The sequence below is a fragment of the Pongo abelii genome, chromosome 11, assembly GCF_028885655.2.
Source record: "Pongo abelii isolate AG06213 chromosome 11, NHGRI_mPonAbe1-v2.0_pri, whole genome shotgun sequence".
Lineage (NCBI taxonomy): Eukaryota > Metazoa > Chordata > Mammalia > Primates > Hominidae > Pongo > Pongo abelii.
The window spans coordinates 135621961-135640636 of NC_071996.2; the positions used below are offsets into that span (position 1 = coordinate 135621961).

General features: G+C 39.5%; 1 protein-coding gene across 2 annotated transcripts in view; it reads left to right on the plus strand.

Moving 5' to 3' along the window:
* The window catches only part of DIS3L2 (DIS3 like 3'-5' exoribonuclease 2), a 375419-nt gene that overhangs the window by 127786 nt on the left and 228957 nt on the right, over positions 1-18676 (plus strand). For both annotated transcript variants that reach the window (XM_063713123.1, XM_024243284.3), the window contains exon 6: positions 7390-7624. In XM_063713123.1, coding sequence (XP_063569193.1) covers positions 7390-7624 — 235 coding nt within the window. The remainder of the gene's footprint in view (positions 1-7389; positions 7625-18676) is intronic.

Sequence of the window (18676 nt, forward strand, 5' to 3'; positions counted from 1 at the left end):
AAAAGCCCTAAGATGGAAGGTTGTAGTATTCTAGGAACAGCAAGAAAGTCTCTGGAGTTGGAGGGTCATTTGCAAAAGAAGAAACTGTAGAACATGAGGATAGAAAAATGTCTTGATAAGGCCTTGTAGCACGGCAATGGAAGGAGGTTGGAAGGCTGTTGGGAGAGTGACATGATCTGATTTGTGTTTTAAAAGAAACGCTCTAACTTTATTGGTCCAAAATGGAAATAAAGAGACCAATTATTGCAGTAATTCAGCATGGCAATAAAGGTTGTTTGGGTTTATGTAGTAACAGTGGAAATGGCAAGAAGATCCATTTAAAGGAAAGGCCACTGGGCTCTTCTGATCGATTGAATGTGGGGAATGAGAGGGAGAGAGTCAAGGGTAGTGCTGCGGTTTAGGGCTGGAGGAACTGGATGGAAGGTGATGTTATCTGCTGAGAGAGTATGCTGGGTGAGGAGCAGGTTCTAGTGGTGATCAAGGGTTCTCTTGTTTGAGATGTCATCTGGGCAATTGAATATAAGTCTGAAGATGAGGGGAAAGATTGAGCTAGGCACTTAACTTTGGGAGTTAATAGCATGTAGAGAGAGATTTAAAGCCAAAAGGCTGCATGAAATCACTTAAGAAGTGAGTATGGATGGATCCATCATTTCATCCCTAAATACTTCAGGTATCTCCAAAAGTTAGAGATTTTTGAAAAACAGTCACAAAAAATTAATGATATTCATTGTCTAATCACTATTTACATTTCTCAGATTTTTGTCTCTCCTCCTTTTTTTCCCTTTTCTTTTTTAAAAATACAGGGCTGGGCATGGTGGCTCAAACCTGTAATTTCAGCACTTTGGGAGGCTAAGGTGGGTGGATTGCTTGAGCTCAGGAGTTCGAGACCAGCCTGGGCAACATGACAAAACCCCATCTCTAAAAAAAATACAAAAATTAGCCAGGTATGGTGGCGTGTGCCTGTAGTCCCAACTACCTGGGAGGCTGAAGTGGGAGGATCTCTTGAGCCTGGGAGGCGGAGGTTGCAGTGAGCCAAGGTAGTGCCGCTGCACTCAAGCGTAGGTAATAAAGTGCAACTCTGTCTCAAAAAAAAAAAAAAAAAAAAAAAACGGTTGGTTAGAATCAGGATTAAAATAAAGCCTACAAAATTGCTTTTTGTTGATATGTAACAAATATTTTAATCTATAGGCTTACCCTTTTTTCTTGCAATTTATTTGTTGGCAAAACTGGGTTATTTGTTCTACAAAATTTCTCACATTCTGAATGTGATTGAGTGTGCATAGTAGTGTTGTTTAACATGTTCCTGTGTTCCATTTCCTATATTGGATCAGGTTTAATTTTGGGGAAAAAAATACTTCGTAGGTGGTGATGTGTACTTCCTGATATAGTGAATCAGGAAGTACTTTGGTTCTTTCTCTTTTTATGATATGCATATGTATCAGTGGGTTCAGGTATTGCCTCTCTGGTCCATCCATTATAAAACTGGTCCACCCATTATAAAACATCCATCCATTATTATTACTTCTCTGGTCCACCCATTATAAAACGTTCATACGTTATAAAACTCCCCTCCATCAGCTTACGACTTACTGGTTTTAGCAACCATTGATGACGATTACCTGAATCCATTATTCAGTAGGGATGGCAAAATGGTGATACCAAAAGCCTTTTTTTTTTCTTTCTTAATTTAATTAACTGAAACACTTGTATAAAGAAAAACTTTACCTCATCAATTACTTGGTTACCTTGAGGTACAGTTTGTACAGGCCAGGTAGAATAAATCCGTAGAATTCTCCATAGTTGACCGGAGAAAGCCCCTTTATGATACTTCCTGCATCTTTTAGACAAGACACTAGTAGCCATTGATAGGTTTCTTGTTTTCCCAGTTTGACAGGAGGTTCCAGGGTTGTCTTGTCCGTTTCCTGCTCCAGATTTGAATTAGCCATTTCTCTAAGGAGTCCCACACCTTTACTTTTTTTTTTTTTTTTTTGAGGTGGAGTCTTGCTCTGTCACCTAGGCTGGAGTGCAGTGGTGCAGTCTTGGCTCACTGCAACTTTTGCCTCCGGGTTCAAGTTATTCTTCTGCCTCAGCCTCCCCAAGTAGCTGGGACTACAAGCACATGCCCCCATGCCTGGCTAATTTTTGTATTTTTAGTAGAGACAGGGTTTCGCCATGTTGGCCAGGCTGGCCTCGAACTCCTGACCTCAGATGATCCGCCCACCTTGTCCTCCCAAAGTGCTGGGATTGCAAGCATGAGCCACAGTGCCCAGCCTCACATCCTTACTTTTAACCAGTATGCAATATGGGATGGTTAGAGAGTACACAGGTTTTGAGTCCTGTGATCTCATAATGATCTTTTTCCCCCATACCTTTTGTTCTTTTCTTATGTGTCTTAGGATAATAACATAGAATAAAATACCTTAAAGAAGTAACACATTAATTTATATTTTAATTGCACAGTTTTGAATGACTTAATTTATTAAGTCCTGTTACCTCAGGAGTCTCCAACCCCTGGTCCATGGACTGGTACTGGTCTGTGGCCTGTTAGGAACTGGACCACATAGCAGGAGGTGAGCAGTGGGCAAGTGAGCATTACCGCCTGAGCCCTGCCTCCTGTCAGATCAGCAGGGCATTAGATTCTCATAGGAGCATGAACTCTACTATGAACTGTGCATGCAAGAGATCTAGGTTGCATGCTCCTTATGAGAATCTGTTGCTTGATGGTCTGAGATGGAGCAGTTTCATCCCATAACAGCCCCCTGCTTCTGGTCTGTGGAAAAATTGTCTTTCACAAAACCAGTCCCTGGCACTGAAAAGGTTGGAGACTGCTGCCTTATAGCATTTTTTGGTTTAGTGACTCAAAAGTGAATTTAGCCCCTACAACACTAATTCTTCAGTATAAACCATGAAGATTATCACAAAGTCAGATGTAGGTTAGTTTTTGAATATGCTCTACAGTTAAGCTTGCTTTACTCTGGTTGTTGCTTTCCACTGATCTTCTGTATTAGTCCATTTTCATGCTGTTGATAAAGACATACCCAAGACTAGGCAATTTACAAAAGAAAGAGGTTAATGGATTCACATTTCCACGTGGCTGGGGAGGCCTTCCAGTCGTGGCAGAAGGTGAAAGGCACGTTTCACATGGTGGCCTACAAGGGAAGAGAACTTGTTCAGGGAAACTCCCCTTTATAAAACCATCAGATCATGTGAGACTTATTCACTATCATGAGAACAGCACAGGAAAGACCCGCCCCCCGTGATTCAGTTACCTCCCACCTGGTCCCTCCCATGACACGTTGGAATTGTGGGAGCTACAATTCAAGCTGAGATTTGGGTGGGAGCACAGCCAAACCATGTTGTCTTCTCTTCCCATTCTCTTCTTAAACTTCATATGCATGAGTCAAAGCATAAATTATTAAGTAAGTAGATGGGCAGAATCACGCTGATTACAATTTATACCCCCCCCCACACACACACATATACATACATGGAGAGAAAGACCTTTCACTGTGAGAAAGTTCAGCCTGCAGATTGTATAACAAAGTCAGAATTCTGGTACCTGTGATATTTCTCCATGGTTGGTGGGAACCAAATCCTTTGTGGAACCACTAGTGGCAGAAATAAATACAAAATAGAAACTAAAGGCCTGAGCTCTTTGCATAATGTCTTCTTCTTTTTTTTTTTTTTTTTTTTTTTGAGACAGAGTCTCACTCTATTGCCCAGGCTGGAGTGCAGTGGTGTGACCTCAGCTCACTGCAACCTCTGCCCCCTGGGCTCAAGTGATTCTCTTGCCTCAGCCTCCTGAGTAGCTGGGATTACAGGCGTGTGCCACCACACCCAGCTAATTTTTGTATTTTTAGTAGAGACAGGGTTTCACCATGTTGGCCAGGCTGGTCTTGAACTCCTGACTGCAAGTGATCTGCCTGCATTGTCCTTCCAAAGTGCTGGGATTACAGGTGTGAGCCACCACACCAGGCCCATAATGTCTTTCCAGGAGACTACCTTTTACCTGCTAGACCAGCTGCAGCATGACGGTTGCTTTCTTGCCCAGAACTTCTGGCTCTGAGATAAAGTATGTATGGGGATGATACAGGAATAAACCATTAAACCGGAGATTGTATATAGCCACCATGCTTTAGACATAGGGTATACACCTGTGCCTTCTACCTGTGCTTAGGCTGCTCTGACAGTACCCAAGGTTGTATTCGTTCTTTGAGGATGGTCAGGGGCAGATGTTCCTAAATATTTCTGAATTTGCCAGGCACATTTAAGGAGATTGAATGAATTTGTTGATTTGAGTGATATCGAATTCTTTTTCTGCTGTAACTTGTCAGTAAATTTTCTTATTTTTGGATGATCTTCTTTGGGTCAGTTATGAAAACAAGGCTTATGTGGTAAAGCAGAAGTGCAGATGGGAGAGCTGGTTTTTTAATTGTACAGGCTGTGTATTCCTTATCCAGAATAAGGAATTCTTATCCAAAAATAAGGTCCTTTTTGGGACCAGAAGTGTTTTTTTGGGTTTGGGATGTTTTTCGGATTTTGGAATATTTACATTATACCAGTTGAGCATCCTAAATCCTAAAATCTGAAATCTGAAATGCTCCACTGAGCATATCTTTTGAGTGTCATGTTGATGCTCAAAAAGTTTCAGATTTCGGACCATTTTGGATTTTCAAATTAGGGTTGTTCAACCTGTGTATCAGTGCCCTAGCTTTAGCTTCACTCACATGAGCTCTTGCAGGAAGGGGCCTGAGGGAATCTTTTTGGAGATTGCTGGCCTGGCCAGTAGAACTTTTTTGTAGTATTAAAGAGAGGGAGATGTGTCTGTTTCTAACTTCCCATTGACAGATGAATGGACAAATGAATGTATGAATCTGACACGAGTCAAAACAAGCAAAACAGAAAATTTTATTAAATGTACTCAGGGATTGGGAACCAAGTTTTAAAAAAAGTTTGCTCAAAAGTTTTGAGCACAATTTTACTCAAAAAAAAAGGCATTGTTTACAAGTTTTTCTATTACTATATTTTTATGGAGTCAATTTTTACAAACTGAGGATATATACTTACCTTTATTCTGATTGTTAATATCTTTGTAATATTTTACTTTGGTTTTCTGAGTCGATGTTATAATATTAATTGTCTAGGGATGGTTATGTTAATTGAACCTACTGTATTAAAATGCTTTAGGAAAGATTTAATAACTTTTTCTCTCGTGTATAAGGTGAAGATCTCTCACTAAGCATGATCTTTGTGTTACTTTTAATTAGAACATTAGACCTATCAAATATAAACATGGTGAAACTGCTAGAGCTCTCTTACTTCATTCAGGTCTCTGCTCAAATGCTGCTTCCTCTAAGCAGTATTTCCTAATCGCCCTACTGATAAACTAGCCAAAACTAGCCACAACCTCTCCATTATTCTCTCATTTACTTAACCAGCTTTCTCATTCTTTCAATATATTTAATTGCGCTTCTCACTAGTCGACTTTAGATTGTGTTCACTGTTCTGCCCTTGGCACCTAGAACAGTTTCTGGCACCGTGAAAGGGACTCCATAATGACTTGTTGAATGAGTAAATTGTTCATCATTTGTCACCCCACTAGGATGTAGGACTCATGACGGTGCCTGGCACGAGGTGGGCATTCCAACATTTGTTTGAAAGAATAAAAGGAATGTTTACAAGTAGTGATCAAATTCATTTTTTATATTTGTGTATATACATGTGATCATTTAAGTTTTAATTATATGTTTAAATTGAACATAGATGTTTATCATATAGAAATAGATTATTAAAAAGTATGTGGTATTAAGTAACATCCAGAACCTACAAAATCGGCTGCTTTTTTGCTAATGTGGATGGGCAGGTTTACATGTAGGGTCACAATTTTTTTCAGTGACTCAGTAACACCTGGTATATTTTAATATAGTGCCCATAGACATCAGAGTGCTGTATGTGACAAACTCATAAAATGGATTACTATCTGGATTGGTTTTTTATTTTATTTTATTTTTTTAGAGATAGAATATCCCTTTGTCGCCCAGGCTGGAGTGCTGTGGCGTGATCATAGCTTACTGTAACTCCTAACTCCTAGGCTCAAGTAATCTTCCCACTTCAGCCTCCCAAGTAGCTATGACTACAGGCGCCCTGTCCCCCAGCTCCGCCTGGTTGATTTTTAAATTTTTTTTTAGAGACAAGGTCTCAATATGTTGCCCAGGCTGGTCTTAAACTCCTCCTGCCTTGGCCTCCCATAGCTCTGAGATTACAGGTGTAAGTCACTGCACCTGGCCTGGATTTTTTTCCTCTACTTGCTTCATTAGTATTGTAGTGTAAATGTCCATCAGTGTGTGTGCTTTATACGTACATATGTATATATATGTGTATGTATATATATATACACATACGTGCAGAGAAAGACCTTTCACTGTGAGAAAGTTCAGCCTGCAGATTGTATAACAAAGTCAGAATTCTGGTACCTATGATATTTTCTCCATGGTTGATGGGAACCAAATCCTTTGTGGAACCATTAGTGGCAGAAATAAATACATAATAGAAACTAAAGGCCTGAGCCTTTAAATATATATATATATATTTTTTTTTTTTTGAGACGGAGTCTCGCTCTGTCGCTCAGGCTGGATGGAGTGCAGTGGCGCGATCTCGGCTCACTGCAAGCTCCGCCTCCTGGATTCACGCCATTCTCCTGCCTCAGCCTCCCGAGTAGCTGGGACTACAGGCGCCCGCCACAACTCCCGGCTAATTTTTTTATATTTTTAGTAGAGACAGGGTTTCACCGTGTTAGCCAGGATGGTCTCGATCTCCTGACCTCGTGATCCGCCCGCCTCGGCCTCCCGAAGTGCTGGGATTACAGGCTTGAGCCACTGCGCCCGGCCAATAAAGCTTTATATTTTTATAAGAACATTTTATAAACTCTTGTTTACACTTAATTTTGTTTTTTTCCACTTCATCTTGTATTCTTGTGGTTTCCTTGGTTTCCTTTAGGAACACTGTGGCATACTTTGTTGAGTTCTTTTATTATGCCCTAACTTACTAATTGTTCCTATATGGTGAGCGTTTATGAAGCAGCATGGTACTACTTCTGGTATTCAGGGCCTTTGGGGAGAAGGGATGAAAATGTAGATCAGAAATATGAGAAGTGGATAAGGCATTAATTTGGGGCATCCTGAAGAGCTGAGTGTCAATCTGGCTTTGCTGGATTGATTGTGTGCGTTAGGTGGTCTGTGCTTCTGGAAAATAAAGATCCTTTTTCGAACTACATGATTAGTGTCCAATACCATTAGCTTCTGAATATGCAGTTTCTTCCTTAGAAAAGAAAAATCTGCTCTTTTTTTTTTCTTTCTCAGTGATTTAGCAGAATTTTTCTGTTTTCTTTAGGTAGTTAAACCAGAGAGCAATGACAAAGAAACAGAAGCTGCGTATGAATCAGATATCCCCGAGGAGCTCTGTGGACACCATCTCCCACAACAGTCCCTGAAAAGCTATAATGACAGTCCTGATGTCATTGTAGAGGCTCAGTTTGATGGCAGCGACTCAGAAGATGGACATGGCATCACACAAAATGTGCTGGTTGATGGTGTTAAGAAACTCTCAGTTTGTGTTTCTGAAAAAGGTGAGTACTAGACTATTGTCTGACTTTTTTTATTAAGTACACTGATTAAGTATTGGAATTCCCTCTCTGCTACAGAGTAAATAACACAATGCAATTGATACAGTCCTAATTTTTGACCTGTTGCAGCTTTTAGAAAAGGGGGATCTTTGACGGGTTTAGCTGCTGGTTATGAAAGGCAGGATGAAAGTGCTTCCAGCGGTTTGTGTGGGCAGTAGTTGCAGTTGCCACATTCCTAATAGGCTTGAGCTGTGTTGCTGGTTAACGTTGACATCTCTTGCGATAGGCGCAGTCCTGTGGATGATGTGAACACAATTAAACTGGTATGTAAAATTCTTATGAAAAATCACTTTATTTTACTCTCAGTTTTACTTTAAATATCTTTTAGAAGTATTTCTGTCAGCTGGGTGCAGTGGCTCATGCCTGTAATCCCAGCACTTTGGGAGGCCGAGGCGGGTGGATCACGAGGTCAGGAGATCAAGACCATCCTGGCTAACACGTTGAAAACCCGTCTCTACTAAAAATACAAAAAAAAAAAAAATTAGCTGGGAGTTGCGGCGGGTGCCTGTAGTCCCAGCTGCTCGGGAGGCTGAGGCAGGAGAATGGTGTGAACCCGGGAGGCGGAGCTTGCAGTGAGCTGAGATTGCGCCACTGCACTCCAGCCTGGGCGACAGAGTGAGACTCTGTCTCAAAAAAAAAAAAATAAAAAAGTTTTTTTTGTCGTTTCTGGTGGGCATGGATCACCCAAAATTTTATAAACAAATAGCCTTAGAAAGTATTTTGATTCTAAGCCTTTTAAAAAGCCAGTTTTGTTTTCTCTGATTGAAATCTAAGCCATGGTTCCTCTGGATGCAGAAAAAAAGCAGTTGTAAACACATGAGACCTGTGACCACAGACCCTACCTGATCACACTTAGGAGACTTAAGGAAAGTATTAAGTACAATTTGAGTATTTCAAGGTAGAGATTTCGAAGAGATTCTACGTAGAAGGAGTACATTTTCTAGCCAAATTGAATTTTATGTATACTATTAATGGAAACTGACCAACTCTGACCTGGCCAGGCTGACTAGATAATGTGCTTTGTTATCAAGAAGAAGTTTCTGGCACAGTTCCCACGAAAGGCTAGGAGAAATGCCAGAAGATTACTAAAGGAGGATGTTCAGCAGACAACTTGTTTGGGGACTGGTGAGCATATGTCCCCCCAGCGTAAAGAAAGCAGAAGGTATTTTCAGGACATGACTGCAGAAGGATGACTGCTTTTCTCCATTGCTGAGGAGGTAGTGATCTGTGAAAGAAAGCATTTTTTGAAAGCATGTGTCCTTTTTGGTGCCAAGTACTCCTAATTCAGAATGACTTTCCAACTTTGAAATTCTTCTTGACTGAAGAGGCTACTACTTCTGTGTCAGGTACTGCTATGGGTCCCGCCAGGTATCACTGCCTTCAGGGTACCCAGGTTCCTTTTGTTTGGGGACATGTTTAGATAACTAGTGGTTTCCCTGTTCAGAGCTCAGCCAGTTCCTTTTGGATGCTATTCCTTGACATTTTATTATTGCGATTTTTCTACTTTCTTTTCTTTAAAAATAGTTGAATACTGTGACATTCCTCTTAAAGTAAATGTGTATTATCGTAATCACATCAGTACTATGAGTCATGTATTTTCAGTGAGAAGAGTGGCAAATAACCAGGACTCTAAGTAGCTAAATCCTTCATTAACAAGATCAGCAAGGAAGAGAGATATTCACAGGATAAAGCCAGGCAAAAGAACACTTTAAAGCATATTGAGTATTTGGCTTAAAACTACTTTGTGGAAACCCAGCTCTGGTGATAGGCTTGGCAGATCTCAGCAGCCTCTTTTCCTCTGGGCTCCAAGTGAAGGGATAAGACACATTGATCTCTCATTAGTGGTTGGTACAAATATAAGGACAAGGAAATACTGATGGATGGAAGTGACAGCAGAATTGATGTCTGGGTTGGATGCTAACGGTTTACTTTGTTAGCATCCAACCCAGAGTTTTGGGAAACTCTGATGCTATACCTCCTCTTGATTCACCCTCTATTATAATTCTTCCCCCACACTCCTTTTGAGACAGGGTCTTACTTTTTCGCCCAGGCTAGAGTGCAATGGTGTGATCACAGCTCACTGCAGCCTTGCCCTCCTGGGCTCAGGCGATCTTCCTGCCTCAGCCTCCTGAGTAGCTGGGACTAAAGTGTGCACCACCACACCCAGATAATTTTTGTTGTTGTTGTTTTTTAATACAGACAGGGTCTTGCTGTGTTGCCAGGGCTAGTCTTGAACTCCTGGCCTCAAGCGATCCTCCTGCTTTGGCCTCCCAAAGCACTGGGATTACAGGTGTGAGCCATTGTGCCTGGCCCCTCCCTCTTTCTTACAAGTAAATATCTCTGAGTACATTACAAGCCCACTGTATGCATGTTTCTTTCCTTATTCTTTTTGCATCCTTCCTAGCCCACTGTTATTTATATTACTTCCTTAGTAGCCCTGACTGAGGGAACAACCTTAATCCTTCCCTCAGTATCTGGTACAGATTTCTCTTTCCTGCTAGCCTCTAAATAGGGAGTTTGTGAAACCACATTGCTGTTTCTCATTTCTTGCCCTCTTGATATTTAGGAAAATTGCAATTTGCTCTTTTAAAAGTCACAGCATTTTTAAGGATATTTCAACCAGCTTCTCTTACTTGGGATAATAAAAAAAATCTGGTTACCATTAGGATGTTAGTACTTTTTGCACTATTTAGGGTTTTGAAGTTTGTTATTGAAACAAACCATAACCTTAAGAATATCAAACTTTTCCTAAGACTTCTAGAAAGGTTCTTTGCTTTGTGTTGTACTTGCAAGTGGATTATTAATCCTGGTTCATGCTTGTGTTCAAAAGTGTTTTTTTTGTTTGTTTTTGCTTTAGTATTATGTTTCTTTGCCCAAAGCAAATGCTCTATATTGCATGTGTATTTATAGCATATACCTATTTGCTGAGGAAATATTTATATCTTTGTGATAACTATCAGTTTCTCTGGTAAGAGAGCACATTGCTCCCATTGTCTGTAGCAAGTGCCTGTCATTGCATTAAGAGAAACATGTCAGCATCTCAGACATTCATACAGTACTTTCTTTGAGGACGACTGCACAGGTCTGCATTATCCCCAGCCCCTGAGAGAGAGTGGGCCAAAGACCTGGGCCCCTTTTGGAGATCCACTCCCCAATCCCCCTTTGAGATTGAACTTTTACCACTTTACAAGCAGTAGCTTTGTTGTTAGCATAGAAAGCTGCCATCCATATGGAGCTTAGGGACAACCAATTAAAATTTTCTTGGTATCAAATGCATAAATGGCTTTAAAAATGTTCGGCTGTTGTGCTAGGAAATAGTAGGTCTTATTCATTCTTTGTAACTATCTTTTTTTACCCATTAACCATTGCCACTTCTCCCCACTTACTACCCTTCCCAGCCCCTGGTAATCATCCTTCTACTCTCTATCTCCATGAGTTCAATTGTTTTAGTTTTTTAGCTCCCACAGATAAGTGAGAACATATGAACTTTGTCTTTCTGTGCCTGACTACTTCACTTAACATAATGACCTCCAATTCCATTCATGTTGCAAATGACAGGATCACATTTTTTTTTTTTTAATGGCTGAATAGCACTCCATTGTGTATATCTGCCACATTTTCTTTATCCATTTGTCTGTTGATAGACATGTAGGTTGTTTCCAAATCTTGGCTATTATGATTAGTGCTGCGAGAAACATGCGAGTGCAGATATCTCTTTGATATACTGTTTTCCTTTCTTTTGGATATGTACGTAGGAGTGGGATTGCTGGTATGGTAGCTATTTCTAGTTTTTTGAGGAACTTCCAAACTGTTCTCCATACTGATTGTACTAATTTACATTCTCACCAACAGTGTATGAGGGTTCCCTTTTCTCCACATCCTCACCAACATTTGTTATTGCCCATCTTTTAGATAAAAGCCATTTTAACCAGGGTGAGATGATATCTCATTGCAGTTTTGACTTGCATTTCTCTGATGATCAATGATGTTGAGCACTTTTCTGTAAACCTCTTTGGCATTTTTCTGTCTTCTTCACTCAAGAAGTCTTTGCCCAGTCCAATGTCCTGGAGAGTTTCTCCAATGTCTTCTTTTTGTAGTTTAATAGTTTGATGTCTTAGATTTAAGTCTTTAATCCATTTTGATTTGATTTTTTATGTGAGAAGAGATAGGAGTCTAGTTTCATTCTTCTGCAAATGGATATCGAGTTTTCTCAGCACCATTTATTGAAGAGACTGTCCTTTCCCCAGTGCATGTTATTGGCACCTTTGTTGAAAATGAGTTCACTGTGGATGTATGGTTGTATGTATGGATGTATGTATTCTGGGTTCTCTACTCTGTTCCACTGGTCTGTGTATCTGTTTTTATGCCAGTACCATGCCGTTTTGGTTACTATAGCTCTGTATTATAATTTGAAGTCTGGTAATGTGATTCCTCCAGTTTTGTTCCTTTTTCTTGAGATAGCTTTGACTATTTTGGATCTTTGTGGTTCTGTATAAATTTTAGGATTTTCTTTTTTCTATGAAGAATGTCATTGGTATTTTGTTAGGGACTGCATTGAATCTGTAGATTGCTTTGGTATTGACATTTTAACAATATTGATTCTTCCCAGTCATGAACGTGAAATGTCTTTAAACATTTTTGTGTCCTCTTTAATGAGATTCATCAATATTTTATAGTTTTCATTGTATAAATCTTTTACTTCTTTGGTTAATTCTGAGGTATTAATTTTATTTATAACTATTGTAAATGGGATTACTTTCTTGCTTTTTCATATTGTTTGCTGTTAGCATATAGAAATGCTACTGATTTTTGTATATTGATTTTATATCCTAAAAGTTTACTGAATTTTCAGTTCTAATAGTTTTTTGGTGAAGTCTTTAGGGTTTTCCAAATATAAGATCATATCATCTGCAAGCAAGGATTATTTGACTTCTTCCTTTCCAATTTGGGTGCCCTTTATTTCTTTCTCTTGTCTGATTGCTCTAGCTAGGACTTCCAGTACTGTGTTGAATAACAGTAGTGACAGTGGGTATTCTTGTTGTGTTCCAGACCTTAGAAGAAAGTCTTTTAGTTTTTCCCCGTTCAGTTTGATATTAGCTGTGGGTCTGTCATATGCAGCTTTTATTAGGCTGAGATAGGTTCCTTCTGTACCCAGTTTTTCAAGGGTTTTTATTATGAATGGATGTTGAATTTTATCAACTGCTTTTAAAGCATCAATTGAAATGATCATATAGTTTTCTTCCTTCATTCTGTTGATATGATGTATCACATTGATTGGTTTGCATATGTTGAGCCATGCTTGCATCCCTGGAATAAATCTCACTTGGTCATGATGAATGATCCTTTTAATGTGTTGTTGAATTTTATTTGTTAGTATTTTGTTGAGGATTTTTGTGTTAATATTCATCAGTGTTATTGGCCTGTAGTGTTTTTTTTTTTTAAATATATGTCTTTGTCTGGTTTTGGTATCAGGGTAATATTGGCCCTGTAGAATGAGTTTGGAAGTATTCCCTCCTCCTGTGTTTTTCAGAATAGTTTGAGTAGGATTGGTATTAATTCTTCTTTAAATGTTTGGTAGAATTCAATAGTGAAGCCCTCAGGTCCTGAGTTTTCTTTGTAGGAAGATTTTTATTACAGCTTCAGTCTTGTTATTTGTTACTGGTCTGTTCAAGTTTTGAATTTCTTCGTGGTTCAATCTTGGTAGGTTGTATGTGTCTAGGAATTTATCAATTTCCTACATTTTCCAATTTATTGGTATATAGTTTCTCATAGTATCCACTAATGATCTTTTGAGTTTCTGCAGTATCAGTTGTAGTGTCTCCTTTTTCATCTCTAATTTTATTTCTTAGTCTGGCTAAAGATTTGTCAGTTTTGTGTAACTTTTCAGAAAACTATCTTTTTGTTTCATTGATCTTTTGGATTGTTTTCTTCATTTCAATTTCATTTATTTCTGCTCTGACCTTTATTATTTCTTCTACTAATTTTGGGTTTGGTTTGCTATTGCTTTTCTAGTTCTTTAAGGTGCATCATTAGGTGGTTTATTTGAATTTTTTCTTCTTTCTTTTTCTTTTTTTTTGATGTGAGCACAGCTTTCCCTGTATCCCATAGGTTTTGATATGCTGTGATTCCATTATCATTTGTTTCAAGAAATTTTTAATTTGTTAACCCACTGGTCATTCAGCATGTTTTTTAATTTTCATGTATTTGTATAGTTTCCAAAATTCCTCTTGTTATTGATTTCTAGTTTTGTTCCATTGTGGTCAGAGAAGATACTTGATACTATTTCAGTTTTTTTGAGTGTTGTAAGGCTTGTTTTGTGATCTAACATATGGTCTGTCCTTGAGAATGATCCATATGCTAAGGAAAAGAATGTGTATTCTGCAGCCATTGGATGAAGTATTCTGTAAATATTTATTAGGGCTATTTTGATCTATAATGCAGATTAAGCCAGCTGTTTCTTTGTTGATTTTCTGTCTGCGAGATCTGTCAAATGCTGAAAATGGGGTGTTGAAATCTCCAGCTGTTGGCCAGGCATGGTGGCTCATGCCTGTAATCCCAGCACTTTGGGAGGCCAAGGAAGGTGGATCACTTGAGGACAGGAGTTTGAGACCAGCCTGGCCAACATAGCAAAACCATGTGTCTTCTAAAAATAGAAAAATTAGCCAGTCATGGTGGTGCGCACCTATAAATCCCAGCTACTGGGGAGGTGGAGGTGGGAGGATTGCTTGAACCTGGGAGGCAGAGGCTGCAGGGACCCAAGATTGTGCCACTGCACTCCAGCCTGGGTGACAGAGCGAGATTCTATCTCAAAAAAAAAAAAAAAAAGAGAAGAAAGAAAAGAAAGAAAGCCCCAGCTGTTATTATATTGGGGTCTATCTCTCTCTCTCTTTAGCTCTAATAATATTTGCTTTATATATCTGGGCACTCCAGTGTTGGGTGCATATATATTTAAGATTTTTATACCTTCTTGCTAAATTGACCCCTTTATCATTATATAGTGACCTTCTTTTTCTCTTCTTATAGTTTTTGCCTTGAAATCTGATATTAATATAGGTACCTCTCCCCTTTTTTGGTTTCCATTGGCTTGGAATATCTTTTTCCATCCCTTTATTTTCAGTTGATGTGTGTCTTTATAGGCGAAGTGTGTTTCTTATAGGCAGCGGATCATTATGTCTTGTTTTTTCATCCATTCAGCCACTCTGTGTCTTTGTATTGGAAAGTTCAGTCCAGTTACATTCAGTGTTATCATTGATGAGTAAGGACTTACTCCTGCCATTTTGTTATTTGTTTTTTGGTTGTTTTGTGGTCTTCTCTTCTTTCCATCTCTTCTTTCCATCTTCTCTTCTTTCCATCTTCCTGTCTTCCTTTTAGTGAAAGTGATTTTTCTCTGGTAATATGATATAATTCTTGCTTTTTAATTTTTGTGTATTTGTTGTATGTTTTTTGATTTGAGTTACAATCAGTATTACAAATGCTATCCTATAACCCATTATTTGAAACTGATAACAGCTTGCTACTGTTTTTATAAATAAATAAGCAAGAAGAAAACTAATAAAAACTCTACACTGTAACTTCATCCCCTCACTTTTTAAGTTTTGTTGCTTTTATTCACATCTTACAATATTGTCTGTGTCTTGAATAGTTGTTGTAGTTATTATTTGTAATTGGTTTATCTTTTAATCTTTCTATTTAAGGTAAGAGTAGTTTACACATCAAAGTTATAGTGTTATAATATTTCAGTGTTTTTCTGTGTACTTACTATTATCAGTGAGTTTTGTACCTTCAGATGATTTTTTATTGCTTATTAATGTTCTTTTCTTTCTAATTGAAGTACTCCCTTTAGCGTTTCTTGTAGGACAAGTCTGGTGTTGATGAAGTCCTTCAGCTTTTGTTTGTCTGGGAAAGTCTTTATTTTTCCTTGATGTTTGAAGGATATTTTCACTGGATATACTATTCCATGGTAAAGTTTTTTTGTTTTTCTTCAGCACTTTAAACATATTATGCCACTATAAGGTTTCCACTGGAAAGTCTGCTGCCACATGTGTTGGAGCTCCATTGTATGTTTGTTTGTTTCTTTCTCTCTCTTTTCTTTTTCTTTTTCTTCTTTTCTTTCTTTCTTTTTTTCTGCTTTTAGGATCCTTTCTTTATCCTTGACCTTTAGGAGTTTGATTATTAAATGCCTTGGGGTAGTTGTCTTTTTTTTTTTTTTCTTTTGAGACAGAGTCTCGCTCTGTTGCCTGGGCTGGAGTGCAGTGGCGTGATCTCGGCTCACTGCAAGCTCCGCCTCCTGGGTTCATGCCATTCTCCTGCCTCAGCCTCCCAAGTAGCTGGGACTACAGGCGCCCGCCACCACGCTCGGCTAATTTTTTGTATTTTTAGTAGAGACAGGGTTTCACCATGTTAGCCAGGATGGTCTTGATCTCCTGACCTCGTGATCTGCCCACCTAGGCCTCCCAAAGTGCTGGGATTACAAGCGTGAACCACCGCACCCGGCACCTTGGGGTAGTTTTCTTTTAGTTAAATCTGCTTGGTGTTCTATAACCTTCTTGTACGTAGATATTAATATCTTTCTCTAGGTTTGGGGAATTGTCTCTTATTATTTCTTGAATTAAATTTTCTATCCATATGTTTTTCTCTACCTCCTTTTTAAAGCCAATAACTCGTAGGTTTGTCCTTTTGAGGCTGTTTTCTAGATCTTGTAGGCATGTGTCATTCTTTTTTATTCTTTTTTCTCTTGTCTCTTATGTGTATTTTCAAATAACCTGTCTTCAACCTCACTAATTCTTTGTTCTCCTTGATCAGTTTTGCTGTTAAAAGACTCTGATATGTTCTTCAGTATGTCAGTTTCATTTTTCAGCTCCAGATTTTCTGTTTGATTCTTTTTAATCATTTCAATCTCTTTGTTAATTTATCTGATATAATTCTGAATTCCTTTTCTATTATCTTGAATTTCTTTGAGTTTCCTCAAAACAACTATTTTGAATTTTCTGTCTGAAAGGTTACATATCTCTGTTTCTTCAGGATTGGTCCTGGGTGCCTTAGTTTGTTTGGTGAGGTTATGTTTTCCCAGATGGTGTTGATGCTTGTAGATGTTCATCGGTGTCTGGACGTTGAAGAGTTAGGTATTTATTGTAGTGTTCGTGGTCTAGGCCTATTGTATCTGCCCTTCTTGGGAAGGCTTTCCAGGTGTTCAAAGGATTTGGGTGTTGTAATCTAAGCCGTATGTGCATTAGGGGTTACCCCAAGCTCAGTAACACTGGTTTTTGCAGACTTGTAGAGGTTCTGCCTTCGTGGTCTTGGATAAGATCTGGAAGAATTCTCTGGATTACCAGGCAGAGACTCTTGTTCTCTTCCCTTACTTTCTCCCAAACAAACCACATCTCTCTGTCTGTGCTGAGCCAGCTGGAGCTGGGAGTGGGCTGACCCAAGTACCCCTGTGGCCATTATCACTGGGACTGTGTTGGATCAGACCTGAAGCCAGCACAGCACTGGGTCTCACACAAGGCCCACTGTAACCACAACCCAACAACCTGTATTGCTGCTGAGCTGACTTTCAAACCACAGGATGCAGTCCTTCTCACCCTTCCCTCCCGTTTCCACAGGCAGAGGAGCCTCACCCTGTGGCTGTCACCACTACAGACCCATGGGGAGTACTGCCAGGCTTCCACCAATGTTCACTTAAGGCCCGAGGGCTCCTCAGTCAACTTGTGGTGATGAATATTGCTAGGCCTGGGACTTACCCTTCAAAGTGGTGGGCTCCCCTCTGGCCCAGGGCAGGTCCAGAAGTGATGCTGTGTAAGAGCCAAGGCCTAGAATCAGGAACCCCAAGAGCCCACCTGGTATTCTTCTCCCCTGAGGCCAAGTTGGTATCTAAGGTGCAAGACAAAGTCTTCCTTTCTTTTTTCTCTGCTTTTCTCAAGCAGATGGAGTCTCTCGCAGTAGCCACCAAAGCTGAGAATATGCTATGTCTAACCTTAAGCCGTCATGTCTCAGTCTCACTCAAGGCCCATGGCATGCTACTTGGGTATCACGGCTGGTTATTCAGGGCTGGATTGCTCTTTAATTCAGCAGGTGATGAGTCCTACCATGACTGAGTCATTCCCTTCAAGGCAACAGGTTCTCTTCGGGCCTAGGGTGTGCCTAGAAATGTCATCAGTGGAAAATTTTGCTTCCCTGTCTTTTAGTCTGGGTGAACAATGTAGTCATACTAGGTAGGATAGATGGTCAGGACCCACAGTGTTCTAAGACCCAAATCCTATGCTAGACCAGACATTCCTCCCTATGAAGTTTACAAAAGAAATATACACAGAGGACAAAGCAAGGCAGAGGAACAGCTCTTTTTTTATTAACTGAAGCTTCCATCTAAGCCAGAATGATTGTAGTGTACACTCCTACTTGCAATGTATGAGGCTTCTTGTATCTTCTCATCTCTGCCAACAGTTAGGATTATCGAGGTTTCTAATTTTTTTTTTTTTGAGACAGAGTCTACTCTGTCACCCAGGCTGGAGTGCGGTGACACCATCCTGGCTCACTTTAACCTCCACCTCCTGGGTTCAAATGATTATCCTGCCTCAGCTTCCCGAGTAGCTGGGACTATAGGCACACGCCACCATGCCCGGTTAATTTTTGTATTTTTATTAGAGATGGGGTTTCACCATTTTGGCCAAGCTGATCTCGAACTCCTGTCCTCAGCTGATCCACCTGCCTTGGCCTCCCAAAGTGCTGGAATTACAGGTGTGAGTCACCGCACCCAGCCCAGCTTTCTAATTTTTGTAATATAGATTAAATTCTGTAAATTGCTTTTTTATATCATTTGCCCATTTTTCCATCAGGGTGACTGTTCTCTTGTTGATTTACAGGAATTTCTTATCTTCTATCTAATAATCCCTTTTCTAACAGTTTTACAAACATCTTCTCTCATTTTGTCATTTAGTCATTTGTCTATTAACTTTGTGTGGCATTCATAGAACAAACATTTTTAATTTTAATGCAGTA